The 21,004-nt window shown below is 35.1% G+C and overlaps 1 protein-coding gene across 2 annotated transcripts in view; it reads right to left on the reverse strand.

Moving 5' to 3' along the window:
• kcnmb2.S (potassium channel subfamily M regulatory beta subunit 2 S homeolog) overlaps nucleotides 1–21,004 on the reverse strand; it is a 206,929-nt gene that overhangs the window by 10,407 nt on the left and 175,518 nt on the right. For both annotated transcript variants that reach the window (XM_018265695.2, XM_041564863.1), the window contains exons 3-5: nucleotides 20,164–20,283; nucleotides 8,428–8,598; nucleotides 3,405–3,600 (exon numbers count right to left, since the gene is read on the reverse strand). In XM_018265695.2, the coding sequence (XP_018121184.2) occupies nucleotides 3,405–3,600; nucleotides 8,428–8,598; nucleotides 20,164–20,219 (423 nt within the window). In that variant the 5' untranslated portion in view covers nucleotides 20,220–20,283. The remainder of the gene's footprint in view (nucleotides 1–3,404; nucleotides 3,601–8,427; nucleotides 8,599–20,163; nucleotides 20,284–21,004) is intronic.

Raw genomic sequence — 21,004 nt, forward strand, 5'->3', positions numbered from 1 at the left:
AAAGCTGATATTTGTATGATTTCACTAATGTTTATATATTTAGACACTTCCAGTTACTGTTTCCAAAAAATATCACACTTTCATGAAGGAAAAGTTACAGAGCTATATTCTACACCTGTCAAAAAGCAACTATACTAGTTAAAAAAGGAATCACTTAATCTGCAATGGAAACATGATCTCTGTTTTTGTTATCATCAGCAGAACAACTTCATGTAGGTAGCAGATTCAGAGAAGAAAAGGGGAAGTAGGGATTACTCCAAAATCCTGCTTTTCATTTTCCATCTGCTGTCTTCTAAAAGTATTAACAAAATTATGTTTGGTGTCAATTATTGCTGCTGCAAAAGTAAAGTCAACCATCTTGGCAGATAATGAAAGGAAATAATAGATGAGATTGAGTGTTCGGTAAACAGCAGACTTCTTTCATAGATCACTGCTCCAGTTGTAGTATGTGTCAAGTTCATTGGCCCTACGGATTTCAAAAAATGCTATTTTCTATTCAGACTTGTCAGTGCCGCCAGGAATCACTGTGCGCAGCTGCATGTCTCAGAATCTTAGTAATGCAAAAAGGTGCTGTAGAAAATAACATATTTTTTAAAGATGAAATGTCTGCAGTATCAGACTGGTGTGTATGTTCAAAATTGGTGCTGATAAAAAATATGGAAAAACACATAAAGCTTGTATAATGTGTAATATTAAGGAAATGGCAGTGTTAACTAACAAGTCCAACTTCAGGACCACAGACAAGGATAATTTAGTGGTGACCTCACAAAAGAACAACAAAGAAAAAAAAATGCAAGAATTTTATTCTTCTGGTGGTTTAGACACCTTATGTTTTGTCTTAACAGTAACAATGGATGCTTCAAGAAATAAGTTTGGTCTAGTCGTAGGATAAGAATTGGCAACCTTTATATCTGGGGGTGTAGTGAATCCTCAAAATCCAGTTACATACTTTGATTTCAATTAAAATTGCTTTTACTGCATAATATAACTCCTTTCACCAGTGGAAGGGACTTGTCATTTAGAACTGCTTGCTATTGAGCCCTTGCTTGAGGTTATTTACCCATTAACAAGCTCACTAAGAGGGACAGGGATCAAAGTTAACCTTTGAAATGTAACAAAATGCATCTGAGACAAGAGCTTCATATTTCTTCTATAGGCAGGAAGTAGTAATTTGTGCTTGGGTGGTCAAAAGACTACATAATGCATATTTTTTTTTAATTTTTACTGTTTGTGACTGTAGAGAGAGATATTGGCATATTTGTTGCAAAGTAACATAATTGTAAAAAACAGTAATACAATATTACATCTTGCTGACTCTCCCATGAACCATAACTAATTTACAGTAATTAATCTTGAAACGTAAAAATTGCATAAGTAGCTATTTTACATTGGTTACTTAGTTTCCATCAAACACTGGTTTTATTACACTGAGCATGGTAGTTTAGACTCTTAAGGCCAGCTTAAATTGTTCATTTATGATATTTCCGCTGTTTTATACCATTTTGCTTACTTCATTAATTTATGATTTTATTCTTCACTTTGATCTCTCATAAATAGCAGTGCAAAGTCTATTCTGTGAATTTATTTGGGTTATTTTTTGGAAAATGCTGGTCTTGATGTTTGTTTCTTTGACACTGCTGCTCATGTAAAGGATGGAAAACAAATATTCTGAAATTTGTGATTAACCATAGAAAATTAGTTGATTAACCATAGAAAAAATCCTTTTTACAAAAGATTAATGCATAAAAGTCCTCTTTCTGCTTTTGATCCTCTCAAAGTATAACCCGATATATGTCCCTTTGTCCATCCACTCCTCCTCACTTCCTTTCCACTCATTAAAGTCATTGGCTAAAATAAACAGAACCGATTATTGTTTTGCCATCCATGGGGTTGACCAAGTCTACTAGTATCCAACAACTGGGCCCATCAGTCATTCTATGTAGGGCCTTCTTCAGTCACTGCAGTGCTGCAACCCTCATGGTTGAAAATCTAGTGACAGCTAAGATGTGTTTGCACTTGACATTTCCAGAATTTTGGATGTAGCTCTTTGCTGTTGCTGGTAACAGGCCCACAGATGCCCACTGGGTTCTGGCCCATCACTGATACTGTATTGCTGCTCATTCCTTATTACGTTGTCTTGTCATAAAAATGAATAGCTACCATTGTAAGGATGAAGGAAAACATACTACTGACTATATATATGCAATACTGTCTTACTTACATGAGCTTGACTTCAGCAGCTGTCACTGTACAGCGCATGTGGGCACAAAGCAATTTTTTGTCAGTAGATGGCTTTTAAGGAAAAGTAAAACTTTCATTGCTTCCTTAGCCTTACATGTTTCCCACAGGTTACACAGCCAAACTATGCTGTTTGTCAGTAGTGCAGTTTGAGCTGGGGAAATTTGACAGTGACTAACAGCATGAGTGTTTTTGTTGCAGCTGGAATAAATGTATTAGGTTGAGACATTTACAAATTAATTGGTAAATAGCTTAAAAACAAAATATTTTTAAATCAGTTTATTAAATATAGAGTACAGTTGAGTTGATGACTTTGTTATAGGAATGGCTTTCTTTTAAGCAAGTTTTTAGAATTTACATACGTTGGTCTCTGTGCAATCTTTGTTCCTCATACAAACGTATAACATACTGTTCTTCTGACAAAAAAAAAACAATGTTTCTCTATAGTCTACAACTGATTACTTTGCACCCATTGCTTGTGCTCAGCCTAGGCTCACACAAATAGTAAATTGGAGTTAATGCACAGTTTACAAATACCATCTACAATTGCAGTTCTGCAGATACATATTTGAGGGTCTTCAAAAAAAAAAGAGGTTTCAAAAGAAACAAAAAGAGGCATGTACAGTATATATATATATATATATATATATATATATATATATATATATATATATATATATATATATATATATATATATATAGATGTGATTATAAATGATAATCATTTTCACTGTGTGTAGATGTTGTGGGAGCTGGCAGTAGCATGCTGCTGTTATGTCTATAGACAGGGTTGGACTGGAGCCTTGGGGGCCCACAGGGGCTGCAAATGAAGGTCCCTCCTTGCAGTCCCTGGGGGTCCCCTCCTGACCTCCAAATTCTCACTGCGGCATGAATGCCAAAGCAGTGCAGGAGCCAGTGTTTCTGGGGGAGCCACGTTGGGCCAGCAGGAGCCTATGAGGGCAGGGGCCACCGGGTTTTTTCCAGGTATCTTGCCGGCCCAGTCCGACCCTGTCTATAGATACAATTACATATCCATGAATATTTTCTAACCAGGATTAGAATTAATCTTTTTAACTTGGTTTAACAAGTTTAGCTTTGCATAAGTACAGTGCTCATTGTATAACAAAAACATACATCTTTAACATTAAATTCATTTACTTTTTTACCTCAGAATTCACTTTCATGGTTTCTTCTGTGTGATATAGAAGGATCTTCTGTCCTGAAGAATTCAGGTTAACATAAACCTGTAGACAGGGGTACTGAGAGATTTTCCAGCAGTCTGGACCACAACTGAAGGAGCAGTTGAAGGTTTCTGTTATAGATGCGTTAATTAATGTGCATTGTATCTCTTCTGTCCATACGCTAACAAACAACAATAGACAAAAAATAAAATCAATATTTACTGCATCATTTTATAAAGTGGCAGGGACTAATTTTAATTCCCTTGTAATCTACAAACTGTTGTGTGAGCTGGAATGGGGGGGGGGCAGTGGAAGTACCACTGATGTTGTTTTATTCTTTAATGCTGTTTATGTTTATTGTTCATGCACCAAAAATGTTGTAAATCAACATCAGCATAAAGATAATTACACAAAAGCAATAGCTATTCATTAAAAGCCTATCTGACAATTAGAGGGTTATTTAATAAAGTCCATTTTTTTCTGGTCTGTGTTTAAAAGGGGAAAACACAATTTTTTCGTAGGAAAAATATGTATTATACCCCAAGGCTACTAAAAGTCCAAAAAAATACTACATCTCAAGCTGCCCAGGTCATGTAGAAGTCAATGGCAGATGTCCTTTTTCTAATTAGAAGATATCATAATCTGTTCAGGGTTTTGTACGATAATCTCAATATTTAGCGGATTTCGGGCGCCAAATCCTAAAAAATTACACAATTCGGATTTCTTCACAATTTTATTGAGTCTCTTCCCGCAACCGATTTTTTCATGTTAATATATTGATAAAGTAAAATTCTGGATGGGAGTTTGGTTGAAGTTGTTTTAATAAAATAATCAGAAAAATTTGTATTTAACAAATGACCCCCTAAATGTTGAACCAGGTCATCAAACCTAAGCATTGTATAAACCAGGGGTCCCCAACCTTTTTTACCCATGAGCCACTTTCAAATCTAAAAAAAAGTTTGAGAGCAGCACAGGCATGCAAAAAGTACATGGTGGGCAAATAAGGGCTGTGACTGACTATTGGTAGCCCTAATGTGGACTGGCAGAATACAGGAGGCTCTGTTTGGCAGTAGATCTGGTTTTTATGCAACCAAAACTTGCCTCCAAGCCAGGAATTCAAAAATAAGCACCTGCTTTAAGGTCACTGGGAGCAAAAGCCACTGGTTGGAGATCACTGGTATATACCAAGGAAATAACATATAATGAATATCCTAGTGTTATGGAATAAAACATATACTGAATATCGCAGTTGACTGATGAACGTTATAGCATGCAAAAGGACACCCCCCCGTGAAACAGATTGAAACAGGGTTTCTTTGTGGTGTTCCTGTTATGAGAAAACGGCATTGGCCTGTGAAAAAGACTAAGCACTGCTCTCCTTACCATAAGATTTTCATTCCTTTGACATATGCAGTAGAATAAATCTTGCCATGTTTACTCTACTATGCATGCTTGAGAAGGAATATGTTCAAGGGATGTCTAGTAGAGAAGTAAGTAAAATGTGCCAGTGCAATTCTCTCCTAACAGAAGCATTGGCTTTGGGAGTTCCTAAGATTTTGGCACCAAAGTGAAAATAGACTTTTTTTTAAACACTGAAATGTTTTATTGGTTTCCAAACATATCAAATAAACTTGCTTAAGCTTGTCAAATAAACATAAAATACCATACATTAAGGTACCATAGAGTACAATTGAGTAATATGAACTAAAATAAGCATAGGATAAAATAAAATAAAATAGGGTGGCAATAAGTGAAATAGACTTTACATGTCCTTTAAATTACTTAGTTTTTAAAATCTTATAAACATTCATTATTTCATGTCTCTGTGCTAATAGACATAAGCAGTATAAACAGTCAATGAATACTTATGAGCAATAGGGGAAAGCCTATTTATAAAAATTCAAATTCGTGAATTTTAGAGTTTTTTTAAAAAAAAGTCAATTAAACTGAAAAAATGCCAAATTAAACAAAAATTCGATATGTAAATGTGTGCTTATTTATGAAAGAACTTGATTATGAAAAAACGAGTTCAAATGCAAACTTAAAAACTCTCAAAAGCAACAAATTCATATTCTACTCATCCTTTTCAATGGAGCTACCAACCCTTTAATCAAAATACAAAACATTTGAAAAACCTGCATTGAAAAACAATCTTTGGTTTGGTTGCTGGATTTTAACATTCGAGTTTTTTGCGGCTAATAAATCTCTAAAATGCAAGTTTTGAGAAAAAAAACTTGAATTGTGGAATAAATCCCAAATTCAGACATTGATAAATCAGCAGGCTAGGATGGGTTCCCCTTTATCATAACTACATTCCTGACATTCCTCATTCTGACTTTCTGAAACTATACAATTCTTCCAGAATACATCTATAAACCTTCAGTTGCTGAGAAGGCAAAGCAAAGCACAGCATGTCTACTCAACAGGGGGCTGTAAAAATAAATGTAACCTGTGTAATCAATCAGTTGTGCTTGAAAGCACACTTTGCTAAAGCATTTGATACAGTGCCACACAGAAGGTTTACTGGCTAAATTAAGGAATGTTGGCCTGGAACATAGTATTTCTACCTGGATAGAGAACTTGCTAAAAGATAGATTACAAAGAGTGGTTGTAAATGGAACATTTTCTAATTGGACCAGTGTTTTAGGTATTCCTAAATTTAAAGACTCAAAGGTTGCTAGGTAAATTGACACTAGGGGGCAGAATTAGTATTATTTGTAAATTGGGTTAAGGATTAATCCATCTTTGTTTTTAAAAAGAAATTACAAACTTTGTCTGGTTTTTAACATCTTCTTTCCTTACAACCATGATGAATGAATCTGAGCTACAAATAATAGATCTACCTTCTTTCAAACTTAAAAAGGGTTGGGAATCATGTTAAATTGTGATAAAGGAACCTATGCCATTAGTCTAAGCAAAAGAAGTTTAGTAGAACTTAGGATATTGCAACTAAAACTAATATACAGTTATGGGAGAATGAAAATTAGAGCTTCTTGTAAGACAGTGGCTTCTGAATTACTCAGATTTCCTATTTTAATAACTTTTATAAAAAATAAATTTGTATGCATAGGCCACCGCTCTTTAAACTAGGGTGTTTGGTGGGTGGGTTAGTGCTTTAGTTTCCATTGCAGTTCAGAGGTTTACGGTATATAAAATCAGCACACAAATAATGCTCCTAAGGACAGAAGAAACATTCACTTAAGGAAAATATTCATTGAGACCTTCTGTAATGTAGTGGCTCCTTTTATCCTTTCTAGAAGACTGCATTATCAATTATTGGTCCAGTGTTGTTTGTATAGGGAATAGGGAAGACCTTTTTAATGTACAATGAACATTGTGGAACCTCAAAGTATTTAATGCACAGGATACTGTGCCATGAATATATTGTTGATGCTATTGTTGGGAATAGGTTAGTAGGCCAAAAAACAATTATCTTGACAATCAGAGGACATAACCCAAGCAGTAGTTACAAGGGCTCCCAATATATACAGATATACTGTACATATGATGTGGACACAGCTAGTAAAACCACCATGCAGGAACACACTCATAGCAGTAGCATGGCAGCCAATTAGATGTTTGATTTTAAACAGGTGACCAGTAAATGCTACCTGCTGATTGGTTGCTATAAGTTATTGCACCTGGGGAAAAGTATTTATTTTTATTACATTACACCTTTTATCTTTTGTGAATCTCTGTACCTGAATGGGCACAGCTACATTTCTGACACCCAGACCATTGCACATGGCAAGAAGCCCCATTAAAGTTTAAGCATGAATTCATGAAGGTTTGTAAATTTGCTCAATAATTTCTCTTACTATCTCTACCTTCTTAGCACAATTTTTTTTTATAAATGTGTATATAAATATGTTGCCCTTGTATTCTTATCTGAAGAAATTTTAAACAAAACAAAGTGCTTGATTTTAGCTCAGCAGGCATCTATATTCCCCATGGTGCCTGATTTTTTTTTTCTAATTGAATGCCTCACTACTTTAAGCCTTCTCGTACATTCTATTACAATCTTGAAACCTGGGTTATATTCTTTTACATTTGCTTTAAAGATCACCAGGCATCTACTGTAACCAGTTGAATTCCTTTGCCATTTCATTAATAATTAAACTTGCTGATGAAAAAGATTTATAAAACATTTACTGCAGTTTTGTTGAATTTATACCCATGACGGTTTGCTTTTAAGACATATTCGTTTTCATTTCTACCAGGACAAAGGCATGTTCTCAGTCTATGTTTTTCACCATTGTCATTGGCTTATCTTGGCAAAATTAGTGACCAGAAATTGACTTTCACTTTACAGAGTCTGCTGCTAAGGTCAGTGATTTTAGTCTTATTCCCCCCTCCCCCCAAATGCAGATGCTAAAAGTGCAATGATTTTTGGGGAAAAAAATTCATTAAACCTGAATTAAATGGTTTGTTGTATCTAAACTCTATCTAGCACATAAAAATACATAAAAATGCAAAATTCATTATTTAGACTCTCAAATGTGTTTTAGTGTAGTCTCTCATGCTGATAGTTATTTGCCAAGGCTGAATTTATGGTGGTGGGAGGCCACCTAGGCTACTTCTTATCATAAGTCTGCAGAACACACCATGAAGGGTGTATTAATGGATTCCATCTTTTACTGGAAAGCTATTTGCTCCCCCGGCCCGTAAGTTACTCTTTGTAGTGATAAACTTGTGCTGTGCATTGCTTGTTGCCATCTCTATGTTCCTTCTGATAAATTCCACCCGCCGTTAAAGTTAATGCACTTTATTTCACAAAGACAGCTGGTGTAATTTTAGATTTCTGTACTTAACTATAAAGAAAAAGAATGAATATGTGTTTGGAATAAAAGTTTTTTTTTTTTCAACTGAAAGGTCTGCTTTTAAACAGCGGAAATTATACACTGCTGGTAAATGTTTTGAAACAGATTGAAAATGTATATAGAAAAGAAAATACCCTAATAAATGCAATGAAATCAAATATATAACTGTAGGAGGGAAACCAAATTACCTCTGCATGTATGATCGCAGCAATGTTATTCCTAGGAGAAAATACATCATAATGGAGCACACCATCATTGTAAGTCCCAGAAGTATAGCTCTGTCTTCTCCTGCTTTTAATGCCGTCACAGTTTTCCTTTTGTCCAGAAGATCATGATCTTTGATTTTTTGGTAGAAATTTCTAAGAATAAATAGAAATAAATTACAGAAATTTGAAATCCTGAAGTCTATAGTTTTAAAGTTAAATTGGGCATCACATTTCCTGCTGCCATAGGAGTAAAGCTAGTATAAGGCTATAATACCTAATATTATTTGCCATGGGTGGCAGGGCAGGGGGATATTCTTAAATATTAGTAGGTCAATGTATAATTATCTCATTTTTATTTGTTTTTCATATATGCTATGAAGACTTCCTTTTCAACCTTGCATATTACTCCATTAGTTTTGTGAGCATAGCCTTTTCTCTTTGTCCTCCTGTAGTGTGAAAATCCCATTAACACCTAACCAAGAAGCGTGTGTAGCCATGTAACCAAGGGATTTAACTTTTAACAAACGTCATGTCCACCAGGGGTCCTGAACTGTAGTCAACAAGAATCGTATGAGGAAATATAATGCAGCTATAGAGAAAAGTAATATAGAAGCTATTGTGGGGAGGCATTTTTTCCAATGTGCTGGGTGGAAGAGTAATTATTCTTACAGAATCTTTTAATAGGCAAATCATAGAAAAAAAAAGTAGTTTATCCAGTGAAATTAGGTATTTTTGTGTAAGGTCTTTGGAGAGCTTTACCCTATAGACCAGGATCATCATCATTTATTCATATAGTTCTAGCAAGTCAAACAATCCTTTACAATAATTTATTACAAACAGGGGTCTGTAATAATTTAACTAGTATATTTTGTAATTGATTGTATGTTTTTGCGATTTAATAATGGGTTGTAATAAAATATTAAAACATAAGTGGTAGTATGGGGGGGAATAAAATATGCAATTCCTGAATGCTGAATTTAATAGACTAACTTAATGAGGTTTAACATGTTTCATATGTCACCTCTCTGCAGTATTAAATGGATTTTATGTCTGTTGGAATACATTTGGTTTTTCCACGCAGAACACGTGTAATTTCACAGGCTGTTGTAACTTTGTGAGCTTCACTCAAATGGTTATGGCTCTGGGGGATAGTGAAGAGCTTCCAGCTACAAATGTCAAAGATGACTCAACCTTTCTTGTGCGTCTTCCTACAACATTTATGCTAATTGGATTTCTTGCTGCGGAATATCAGTAAATGCAAATGGCGCACTTAATCCCTTAAAATGACAATCTGCTAATGGGCGAACAACATGGTTTGCTCATTGCATGCCAAATAGATTGTTCTAGTAAAAAGTGTTTAGCTAGTGGATATAATTTAAAAGCATGCTGTAGATGCTGATACGTACGCATGGCCTCCGAGTTACATAATTCACACCAAGCAAATATAAAATCTAATGCAGACAAGTAAAGTTACATAGAATTTTGTGCTCTGTTCTGTTTGTGGGTTTTTTGTGTGTATATTATAATTGTACACTTAGGGGCAAATTTACTTAAGGTCGAATATCGAGGGTTAATTAACCCTCGATATTCGACTGTCGGAGTTGAAAGATTTAGCGCTATTCATTCGACTGAACGAAAAAAACGTTCGATTGAACGAAAAAAACGTTCAATTGAAAAAAAAAAACATTCGATTCAAAGGATTTTAATCCATCGATCGAACGATTTTTGTTCGACCAAAAAAAACATTGCAAAGCCTATGGGGACCTTTCCCATAGGCTAACATTGACTTCGGTAGCTTTTAGGTGGCGAACTAGGGGGTCGAAGTTTTTTCTTAAAGAGACAGTACTTCGACTATCGATTTTTAGTTCGAATCGTTTGAGTCAAAGTCGTAGTCGAAGGTTGAAGTAGCCAAAAAAAACATTCGAAATTCAAAGTTTTTTTTTCCCCTCTATTCCTTCACTCGAGCTAAGTAAATGGGCCCTTAAATATAATTTAAAGTTCTAAAATGTATTCTTTTTGATTTGATGTGAGACAGAGACAATTTAAACTTACAGTACATTCAGCATTTGTATTTTCACTTTCGGGGGGAATTGTGGAGCAGTCGTGCACAGGAGGCCCTGTTCTTTCACAGCGTTGAGCAATTATTTTTCCTTTCAGTATTGATAGGCTCTATTCCTTTTATTAATATGAAATAGGATGGGGGAGAGAGTTTAGAAGGCAAAGACACTTGGTTGCAGAGGTAACCCCTGTTGCTTTAGGAGGCAATGGCACATAATCCTAGATATACCTCACCCAAGACTAATCTAATTTCACTACTGTTGCTCATTTTATAGGGAAAGTACCACTGCTATTAACCGCATACATTTTAATTCAAATCTCTGTTACCACTACCTGCAAAAAATATAATGACTGAAGTGCAAAAACTTTTGAATGAAGCTTGGCAGCCTCCTTCTCATATTGATTAGAACAGAGCTCACCAGCTTTTGACAACTAGAACTCGTGGCATGTTTTACGGTCAGGGTGAGCTGAAAGGTTAGTGTAATGCAATCTTGAAAGTGACAATGTGCATGGCCGGACATAATGTATATTTAAGTGCTTCCGTAGCACCGTAATTAAACAAGGCATTAATTCACATGTCGATATAACATACAGTATAAGGATAACTTTTGCACAGATTCAATTTGATGAGAGTACTTATGTCATAGTTTATCACATGAAATATCTATTGATGGTTAGGTGAAAATCCAAAACTGAATTCGGGTATAAGCCGAATATGTTATGGATGTTACTCCCGAAAAACTTTCTTAGTTCAGTGTGGTTAACATAGTACAACTCTCTATTATTTAAAGAAAACAATTGCCTGAGTCTGAGATCAGTAATGTTAAGTTATCCAGAATATAGTGTGTGTGTGTGTGTGTGTGTGTGTGTGTGTGTATATCAAAAACCCGCACACCCATGAAAAAAATCTTCACCTCTTTATTTTTAGTACATCATATCAATGTTTCTGTCCTCATTATGACCTTTTTCAAGGCTTTGAAAGGCCAGTTTTTGATATTCGTGGATATACATAAATTATAACCATGCTACATATGAAAGAAAAGCTTTGCCTTAGAGTGTGGATACTCATCAGACTGAATTGAGAAAGTCAGATGACAAGTGAAACATCTTCAAGGAAAAAGAAAATACAGCAAGTCCAGTTTAATTGGCTTATAACTATAGATATACCATGACCTGGATGAATGAGATCCTTTACAGAAATATTCTAATTTATGTATTTTGTTTTCTCTATAGTAATAGTATAGAGAAGTTCCAAATTCATTGTAATACATTTTTCAGAAATTGCTAAATGCCTATGTCTCCATATCTATTGAAAAATTACTTCTTTGACCAAATGATTCTTCATCAGCACTTCACTATAACTCTGATTTGGTTTGGTAAGTCCTAGAAAAAAAAGATGAGAATTGCATTATATTTAATGTAATGCATGTCTTGCATTGGGGAACTTGCTGAATTGGTGAAAATCAGTTTCCAAGTTACTTAAAATCTGCAGTGTGTAACATGAAAAATGATTTGTAAATCTGAACTGCTATTTTTTTGTGTTTTAAGCAGTAACTTTCAAAATTAAGGAGCAGTGATGAATCTGGCCCCAAGTGTGATATGAAATACTGTTTTTATTTACTTATGTTCCTTAAAAGTAATAAGTGTTGGATAAAAATATAAGTATAATATAACTGTAATGCATATGGTTCCAACAGCAAATTCCAGTACCATAATAAAAACTATAACAAAAAATTTAAGTAAATATGCCTAATAATTTAACTTTTTTTTGTAAGGCAGTGTTACCACAATATATGTGCTTTTTTCATATTCCACCTGTGTAATGTCATGCTCTGGAAGACACAATCATTTAAAGACAACCATAAATGGAACTATCATCCACTTTTATCCATCCAGTCTGTGGCATCATATTATATATCGGCCATTTAATGAGTTGCACATTTAAAATTTTGAAAAATTAATCTAATTAATAAAATCTAATAAAACTTTGAAAAAAATGCAAATACATTGAATTTGTATTATACTCATGACTTTCACTTATATTACATTTTGCTTAGGACAACTCTAATTGATTCAACATGAACTTGCAAGCATTTAGATGCTAAAGTTTTCCTAATTTTTTGCACTTAATAATTATCAAATTCAAGGAAGATGTAATAATTTATAGCCAGACATAAAAAATTTAACTATTATTCACTTTTTTCCATCCAGTCTATGGTATCATAGAATACTGTATATCAGGGTTTAGTAATGCATCTCCAAAACAATTGAATCTAAAAAATTTGATCTAATAAAACCATAAAAACAACTCAAATGCATTGAATTTGTACTATACTCATAATTTTCAATGGTTCTATTAAATGTTGCCTAGGCCAACTTTTTGTGAACTAAAAAGCTTTTAGATGCTGAAGTTTTCAATAAAAATATTTTGAGCTTAATAGTTTTGGAAACTCTAATTCCTGAGTTTTAGTGCAAAAAATGTGAATCACAGTGTAACTTTTAATTTGAATGTTGATGAATCAGTCCGTTAGTACAAGAAGGTCTTGGGTTTATAATAAAGGTGCAATCCATCTAAATGTCTGCTGCAGTTTAAAGCTAAAATATGAAAAAGGATTAGGTTTAAGGAAGGTCTGTGTTTACTAAGGATCTTGGCAATGTTTGAAAAATCACTTATAAGTATTTCACCATTTAATTTATATCACTTAAAGCACGCCTGATATCTGATTTTTGCTCATAACTTTATAAAGGGACAATATGCATTCATTTTGTAGGCTTCCCTTTGACCTAGTCTAATAGAAATATTTAGTATTTAGCACATATAACACAGGGTATTTTCTCTCCCCTGCTGTTTAAAATTCACTTTTATGTATATACAGTATTTATGTACACAGAGCTACGTGTGCTGTAGATTCAAATATCAAATTAATATAAGAGAGGGGGGACATTACAATATTAAACAAAAAATAATTACAATCCATACATTATATTTGTGATTAAGTGCTAAGTGTTAAGAGATAAAAGGAAGGGGGCCTCTGCCCCATAGAGAGATTACAATCTTTATTGGTAGGCAACTCAGAGACAGATAGAGTAGGACAGCAAGTGCTGCTATTTACTGTAGTTAAGGCCAAAATAGTTTTGACTAAATCAAATCTTATGTCAGTGTTCCAAAAAGCAGTAGGAAGACAGAATGGTGTAAGATGGGATGCAACAATGGAATTGGGTAGTGGCTCTGAGAGGAACAAAGGAGTCTTATTCGAATATTTGGATGCAGAAGTGAAGAGATGTAGCAGATCCCTTTTCCTCCCTGGATAGCTTATATGGTAGCAATACTGTCCTCACTTGAGGCATGCACAGTTTTCAATTACCTTTGAAGGAAAACTATCCCCCCTGAACAATGTAGATCACTATAAAAAGATATTGCATAAAACAGCTCATACAGTATGTAAAACGCTGCTTCATGTAAATAAACCATTTTCATAATAATATACTTTTTTAGAAGTATGTGCCATTGGGCAATCATAAATAGAAAACTGCCGTTTTAAAAAAAAATAAATAAGGGCCACCCCCTGGTATGGTATGATTCACAGTGTACACAAACATACCAAACAAACTATACTTGTTAATTCACATGAGCCAATTAAGAGTTCTGTCTTTTTCTTCCAAACTTTTTTCTGGTACAGTTAGAGCTGTAGTATTTCTGGTCAGGTGATCTCTGAGGCAACACAAAGACCATCATGAAATGGTGCTTTAAGGCAAGAGATGTAAAGGGGCAATATTTACTTAAATATATATTCCAGTTTGATAAGATTCTTTAATATGCCACTTAATTTGATATAACAATCTGTTGCTCAAGTATTCATTTTGGGGGTATAGTTTTCCTTTAAGATGTGTATTTTTGGGCAACTACAGGGAAAGTGAAATTATGTTATGGCTCCTTGGAAAGGGTTAGGCTGCTGTGTGATATTCTTAGAGTCATATAAACCTTATACTAGAAACCAGAGAGGCACTGAAATTAATATATATATATTTTTTTAATCTAATTTTATTTAAGGAGTAGTTTCTGTATTGTGGTTAACATTTGTAGTTAATATTCTATTGAGCACTAATTCCTTGAGGAATACGCCATGGTAAGGAACTACCCCATTATTATGTGCAATATTTCCCTAAAGCCAGCTTGCTATAAATGATGCAATCAGTCACAGACAATGAAATATAATTCTATAGGTAAAGCTTTTATTGCTTTTCTAAAGAACTTGTCAGAGTTGCCTAAAGACTGCACTGCAGGTATGAAATCAAGCATTCACCCTGATGGCAAGGTTTTTATGTAGCAAAAAGAGATTGTTTGAATGAATGATTTCCACTTACTGCTTACGCTTTCAGTAGAGGTGGAGGTGAACAAGCTCTCTTAATAGAAGTCTGGGGTTAAGGGCTATTATATACTGAAAGCACAATACAGTTAGGAGTGTTTTAACAGTCTTAACTTAAAATCATATCTAATGCCAAGGTGCACATTTACTACTGTTGGCACAGAAATGTTTGGGCACAAATCCCTTTACATTAATGGAATAGTTCAGTGTGAAAATAAAAACTGGGTAAATAGATAGGCTGTGCAAAATAAAAAAAATTTCTAATATAGTTAGTTAGCCAAAAATGTAATGTATAAAGTCTGGAGTGAACAGATATCTAATAAAATAGCCAGAATCCAACTTCCTGCTTTTCAGCTCTATAACTCTGAGTTAGTCAGCGACTTGAAGGGGGGCCACATGGTACATTTCTGTTCAGTGAGTTTGCAAATGATCCTCAGCATTCAGCTCAGATTCAAAAGCAACAGATATGACCCATGTGCCCCCCCTCAAGTCTCTGATTGGTTACTGCCTGGTAACCAGGGTAACCAGTCAGTGTAAACTGAAAAGCAGGAAGTAGTGTCCTGACTGACTTGTTATACATCAAATCACTCCAGCCTTTATACAGTACATTACATTTTTGCCTAACTAACTATATTAGAAACATTTTTTATTTTGCACAGCCTATGTATTTACCCAGTTTTTATTTTTACACTGAACAATTCCTTTAATCCAGTTTTACCCCGAAATATGGGGCACCCCTATTGGAATTGGAACATTTGCAGGGTGGCAGGGTTCAGCCTGAAGGAGACTTAAAGAGAAGATTGGTCAGTCACATACATTTCAACTAAATATGCATTTGCTGTCCTAGATATTTGCAAAACTATGAAAGACCAAAAGTTCAAACTTCAAGGTTGTCCTTGGCCAACCATTGGACCTTGGAACTGGAAAAAGTTTGACAGCAGCAGTTGCACCTCAGTTGCTTAGCACCAAGTCGCCTGTTGTATCTATTAATGTGAAAGAGTTTACCTTATACTTTACTCTTGCTATTTACTTGGTGTAAATACAGGGATCTCCTTGTACACTGCTCCAAACCAATCCACAGCAGGAAGGTCCATGCATTTCCATTTTCTGTGTGGCTTTAAAGGAACAGTTCATTGTAAAAATAAAAACTGGGTAAATAGATAGGCTGTGCAAAATAAAAAAATGTTTCTAATATAGTTACTTAGCCAAAAATGTAATGTTTGCACAGCCATTTTACACAGCTTTTTACACTGGTGAATTTTGTTTTACATAACATAAATATGCCCCTTAATCTCTGGCACACCAGACTAGTGATGTGCGATCCCTGCAAAGTCGGTTTAGGCCCTTTGTGGGTGGGTCCTGGTCAAGCTCTTCCTCCTGCTCTCCAAAATTTGAAAAAGCTGTGTAGAATGGCAAATTTAGCAAGGAGTGTTTAATTTTACGCCATGCGAACACCAGATTTTATAGCATTATTTTACATTACGTAAAAAAAGTATGCTATTTTTTATGCTTTTGTTTTTACACGGCAAAGCCTGGCGATGTTTTGTATAGGAGAAAAGAAGAAAAGTATCCCCGTCTTCTTAATCAGAAAAATTACAAAAGAATATATATCACTGTGTGATCTGTTTTCAGTTAAACCATTAGGTCACGTGATCCAATATCTATGAATTCCCTCTTTTTGTTTGAATAATTGATCCCACAAAGTGCTAGTGCTTAACCTCAATAAGTTAAAATTAAATAGGGTAAAACTAAAAAACAATTAATTTTCCTTTTAATTATTGTTTTTAATTTCTAATTCATGAATAATTAATTTAACATTAATTTCATGAATTGATCACATTTGGTGGCACTTTACCACCTTATTGGTGTTTTAGCGGGTTGTTAGTAATTTATTAATGTTAAATGAATTATTCATGAGTTAGAATTAAATACTGGCGGAAGTCAGATCCCCTCCTTTTAGTCAATTTTATATATCTGAAGTTAGATCATTCCTTTTTTATTGAAAGCCTGGCGATGTGTGGTGTATTATCCTGCATTTTTTTTTACACAGCATAATAAATATGCCCCATAGTCGTACTTGGGTGTGGGGAGAACTGTCTAGCTCAGGGGTGCCCAAAAGGTAGATCGGGATCTACCAGTAGACCTTTAGCTGGTGATCAGTAGATCTCAAGACACTGTTAACAAACAGCTTGTCTAAATCACCCTCCTGTTCCATGCTTTTCATTCATATATTTAATTACATTAAGGTTACATAAGAAATAGTGGTTTGTTAAATATAACAATATATATTTTCCCAAAAATCAATATTTAAGTAATATTTTCCATGGAACAGAATGCTAACAATGCCTTTATGGATGTAGATCATAATGGGACATTAGACCTCACATTAGTAAAATATGGGCACTCCTGGTCTAGCAGGAGGGGTTATTGCTGGGGCTGAGAGAAAAAACAAACAGAAGTGTGGGGACTGAAACAATAGGACATATTGATAGTTGAGTGCACAGTAGCTGTTGGCATGGAATTCATCGAATGTCAGGTGCTTTTTCAGAGGGAAGGCAATAGGATTGCATGGAGTGGAAAGACCCAGCTTTAAAGTTACAGTTCAGTGTAAAAATAAAAATGTGTAATTAGATGTGTAAAATAAAATTGTTTCTAATGTAGTTAGTTATCCAAAAATGTAATCTCTAAAGCAGTGATCCCAACCAGTGGCTCATAAGCAACATGTTGCTAACCAAGCTCTTACATGTTACTCTCAGTGGCAGGTGTTTGTTTTTGAATTACTGGAATGGAGGTAAGTTTTTGTTGCAAATAAACCACATGTACTGTCAAACTTGTAGGATGACAATGCACACAGGGGCTACCAAATGGACAATCACAGCACCTCTTTGGCACCCCAAGAATATTTTTCATGCTAGTGTTGCTCCCCCACTTTTACATCTGAAAATAAAAATAGCTGCCATTCAATATTTTCTAGACTTTTAAAAATAATTGTTGTCCTGGGGATTTTTGTGAAAATGTGCTACCTTATAGATAGCTGCATGTTATTCTAAAAATATCACTTTTAAAAAATGCAAAGTTCTAATTATAACTTACTGTATATTTCAGACTTCAGTGGCTTTTAAAGGATGTGCTGTTCCCTAATTCCATATTTTCTCAGTTAAGGGGACAATACATGATGCAGGGTGCAGTATCTAGCTTTAAGTGTAGTTAAAATGAAAATATTAAAATTCTTCTCCTTCCTTCCTCTCTTCCTCCTCATCTGAGAGTCAGTCAGTATGTGTTTGCTATTTCTTAATATGCAGTCATACAACGTGGGATGTACATTTACTGGTTCCTTTGTATACAAGATCTATAGTATATATAGTTTCAATAAAATGCAGCCTCTGTATAATCAAGTATGAAGGAATCCTCTAAGAACTTTTAAAATACATGGGAAGGCTCATTAAACAAAGGAATCAGAAAAAACACACACTGGCATCTGGAAAAGAAATATTATCAAATATTACCTTTCAAAGTGGGCCCTGAAGGGTTTCTGAAGGTGCCTGAAGATATTTCTTACCAGACACACATACTTACATGAGTATGTGTGTTTTACTTATTCATACTGTATATTCATGGAACTGTGGTTACTCTTGACCCACTTATTTAAAGGGATCCTGTCATGATTTTTATGATGTTTTTATTTCTAAATGACACTGTTTACACTGCAAATAATTCATTCTACAATATAAAATGTAATTCCTGAACCAGCATGTATATATTTTTTTAGTTGTAACATTGGTGTATAGGCAGCCATCTCAGATCATTTTGCCTGGTCATGTGCTTTCAGAAAGAGCCAGCACTTAGGATGGAACTGCTTTCTGACAGGCTGTTGTTTCTCCTACTCAATGTAACTGAATGTGTCTCAGTGGGACCTGGATTTTACTATTGAGTGCTGTTCTTAGATCTACCAGGCAACTGTTATCTTGTGTTAGGGAGCTGCTACTGTTTGTGGTTACCTTCACATTGTTCTATTGTTAGGCTGCTGGGGGGAAAAGGAGGGGTGATATCACTCCAACTTGCAGTACAGAAGTAAAGATTGAATGAAGTATATCAGAGCATGAGTCACATGAATGGGGGCAACTGGGAAACTTGGTTGGTTGGTAGAATCAGCTCACAAAACTTCAAATCAGTGGATTCTGGTGCACGTACCCTGAATGGCCAACTTCCACCAATCTCTGTGTAGCCTGAAACGTTGCTTATCCAGGTCATGCCAGTGTTCCTAATAAAGGCATTTTTATTCAAGAAAAGAATTGTGGTGCTGCACTTTAACCAACTGATGTAAAAGGATTGGCAGCTGGGAAACTGACAAAATGTCTAGCCCCATGTCAAAATATAAAAAAATCTTTTTGCTCTTTTGAGAAACGAATTTCAGTGCAGAATTCTGCTTCTGCAGCACTATTTAATGATGCATTTTGAAAAAAACATTTTTCCCATGACAGTATCCCTTTAATTGTAGATAAGGGACCTCATTAAATAGTAGTTGCACTTCCCCATGCCTTAACCACAATGCAACATTATTTCCAAGTACACTACAGTAATTAAGCCTGCCACAATCAGGGCAAAAATTTACTCCAGTTACTGGAGTCTTCAAGAACCGACTAGTCATTTCTTGACATCTTGTGCCTTTGAGATATGGGGGTGCATGAAAGCAAGACAGTGGAAGTGCCCTTACAGGGCCTTCAGTTGCATTTAATTCAACAGTAAGGTCATATAGCACAACATGCAAAGCACAACATTGCTAGTATAGATGAGGCACAAGCTCTTTGTCTGTGGATGGGCACAAATCTGCTTTTAAGTGTCAGTGTTTAGCAGATGTAAATGAGCCTTATACTTTTTGTTAATGTAATATTGACTCTTTCCCAACTAAATGACAATGTAATTTAAAACAAAAATCAATGATCCCAGTCAGTTAAATACTGCAGTTACAAACACTGTCTATTATTGTACGTGTTACCCTGTAGCCCATAGTATTTCTTTTTTTATTGCATAAATAAAGGGCATCAGCAAGAGTGCCTAGGAAAAGTGAGCCTGTCCCTGGAAAAAGTTGAATAACCCACTGAGGGAGCGTTCACATCATCTGGATCCCTAATTGTGTGTATAAAATTGAGTGTGTACCCAGTAAGAGTTTTTGATGTTAATCATTTGGATTTTAGCCATTAAAAAATTCTCAAAATTCACTCTGCAGTGCCCCCTTCCTTTTAAATAACAACACGAGCCAAAGAACTACTCAATACAATAAAGAGGCACTTACCTTCTTTCATCGGGTCTGTATGATGACGAGGTCCGGCCACTGGTCCAAATAAACATCTTAGAGTGTTGCCCAGCGTTGCCTTTTCTGACAGTGGAGGACTTGGAAGAATGACGTAGTGACCTGGGAGATGGATACTTTGTGTGACTTATTTGAAGATCAAGGGGACAATCAGGGCCCATTGCACAAAGCACTCACAGCTATTCTTATCTAGACTAATACTCAATTGCTTCACAGCACAGAAGACAGATTTCCTGATTACTTAAAGTGATATGTAAAATAATGATTTTTCTTTACACATTTAATTGACACCAGTAAATGATATTTCGCTTCCCTTTCTTCTCTTTTAATTTACTTTCCACCGGCATTAGGCCGAAGAGATAAGGAGCCCTTTATTCTTGCAATTTTTTTAGCAGAGGAAGATTGGTTTTCCAACACGATTGTGATTCTCTATATTTAATAAGTTCTGGTGTGGATGCTAGAAGGTAGCACTTTATTTAATCCACTTCTCTCTTCTGATTCTTTTGAGGGGGGTAGAAAAGGTTTCCAGATACTGCTACAAATCCATTATGTAGTCAGGCTGCTGATGGAACTGTACTTAAATCTTACTGCAGCTTAACCTATAATACTGCTCTATGCTGCGCTGTTAATAAGAAGCGTAGCAACCTGTTCCATGATGTCTCGTGCTCATTGATGCAAACACGGTATGTTTTTAATGTTTGTTTTCTCTTCCTTTATTGCACTTTGAACAGTTTAATTCTTCAGCAGTTGGGTCAGTTTTACAAACTCTTCATCTCTTTAGCAGTAGGTTCATTTAATTAATATGCCAGGCTGCTGGCATATT

This window comes from Xenopus laevis, chromosome 5S (genome assembly GCF_017654675.1).
Source record: "Xenopus laevis strain J_2021 chromosome 5S, Xenopus_laevis_v10.1, whole genome shotgun sequence".
In the NCBI taxonomy this organism is placed as follows: Eukaryota; Metazoa; Chordata; class Amphibia; order Anura; family Pipidae; genus Xenopus; species Xenopus laevis.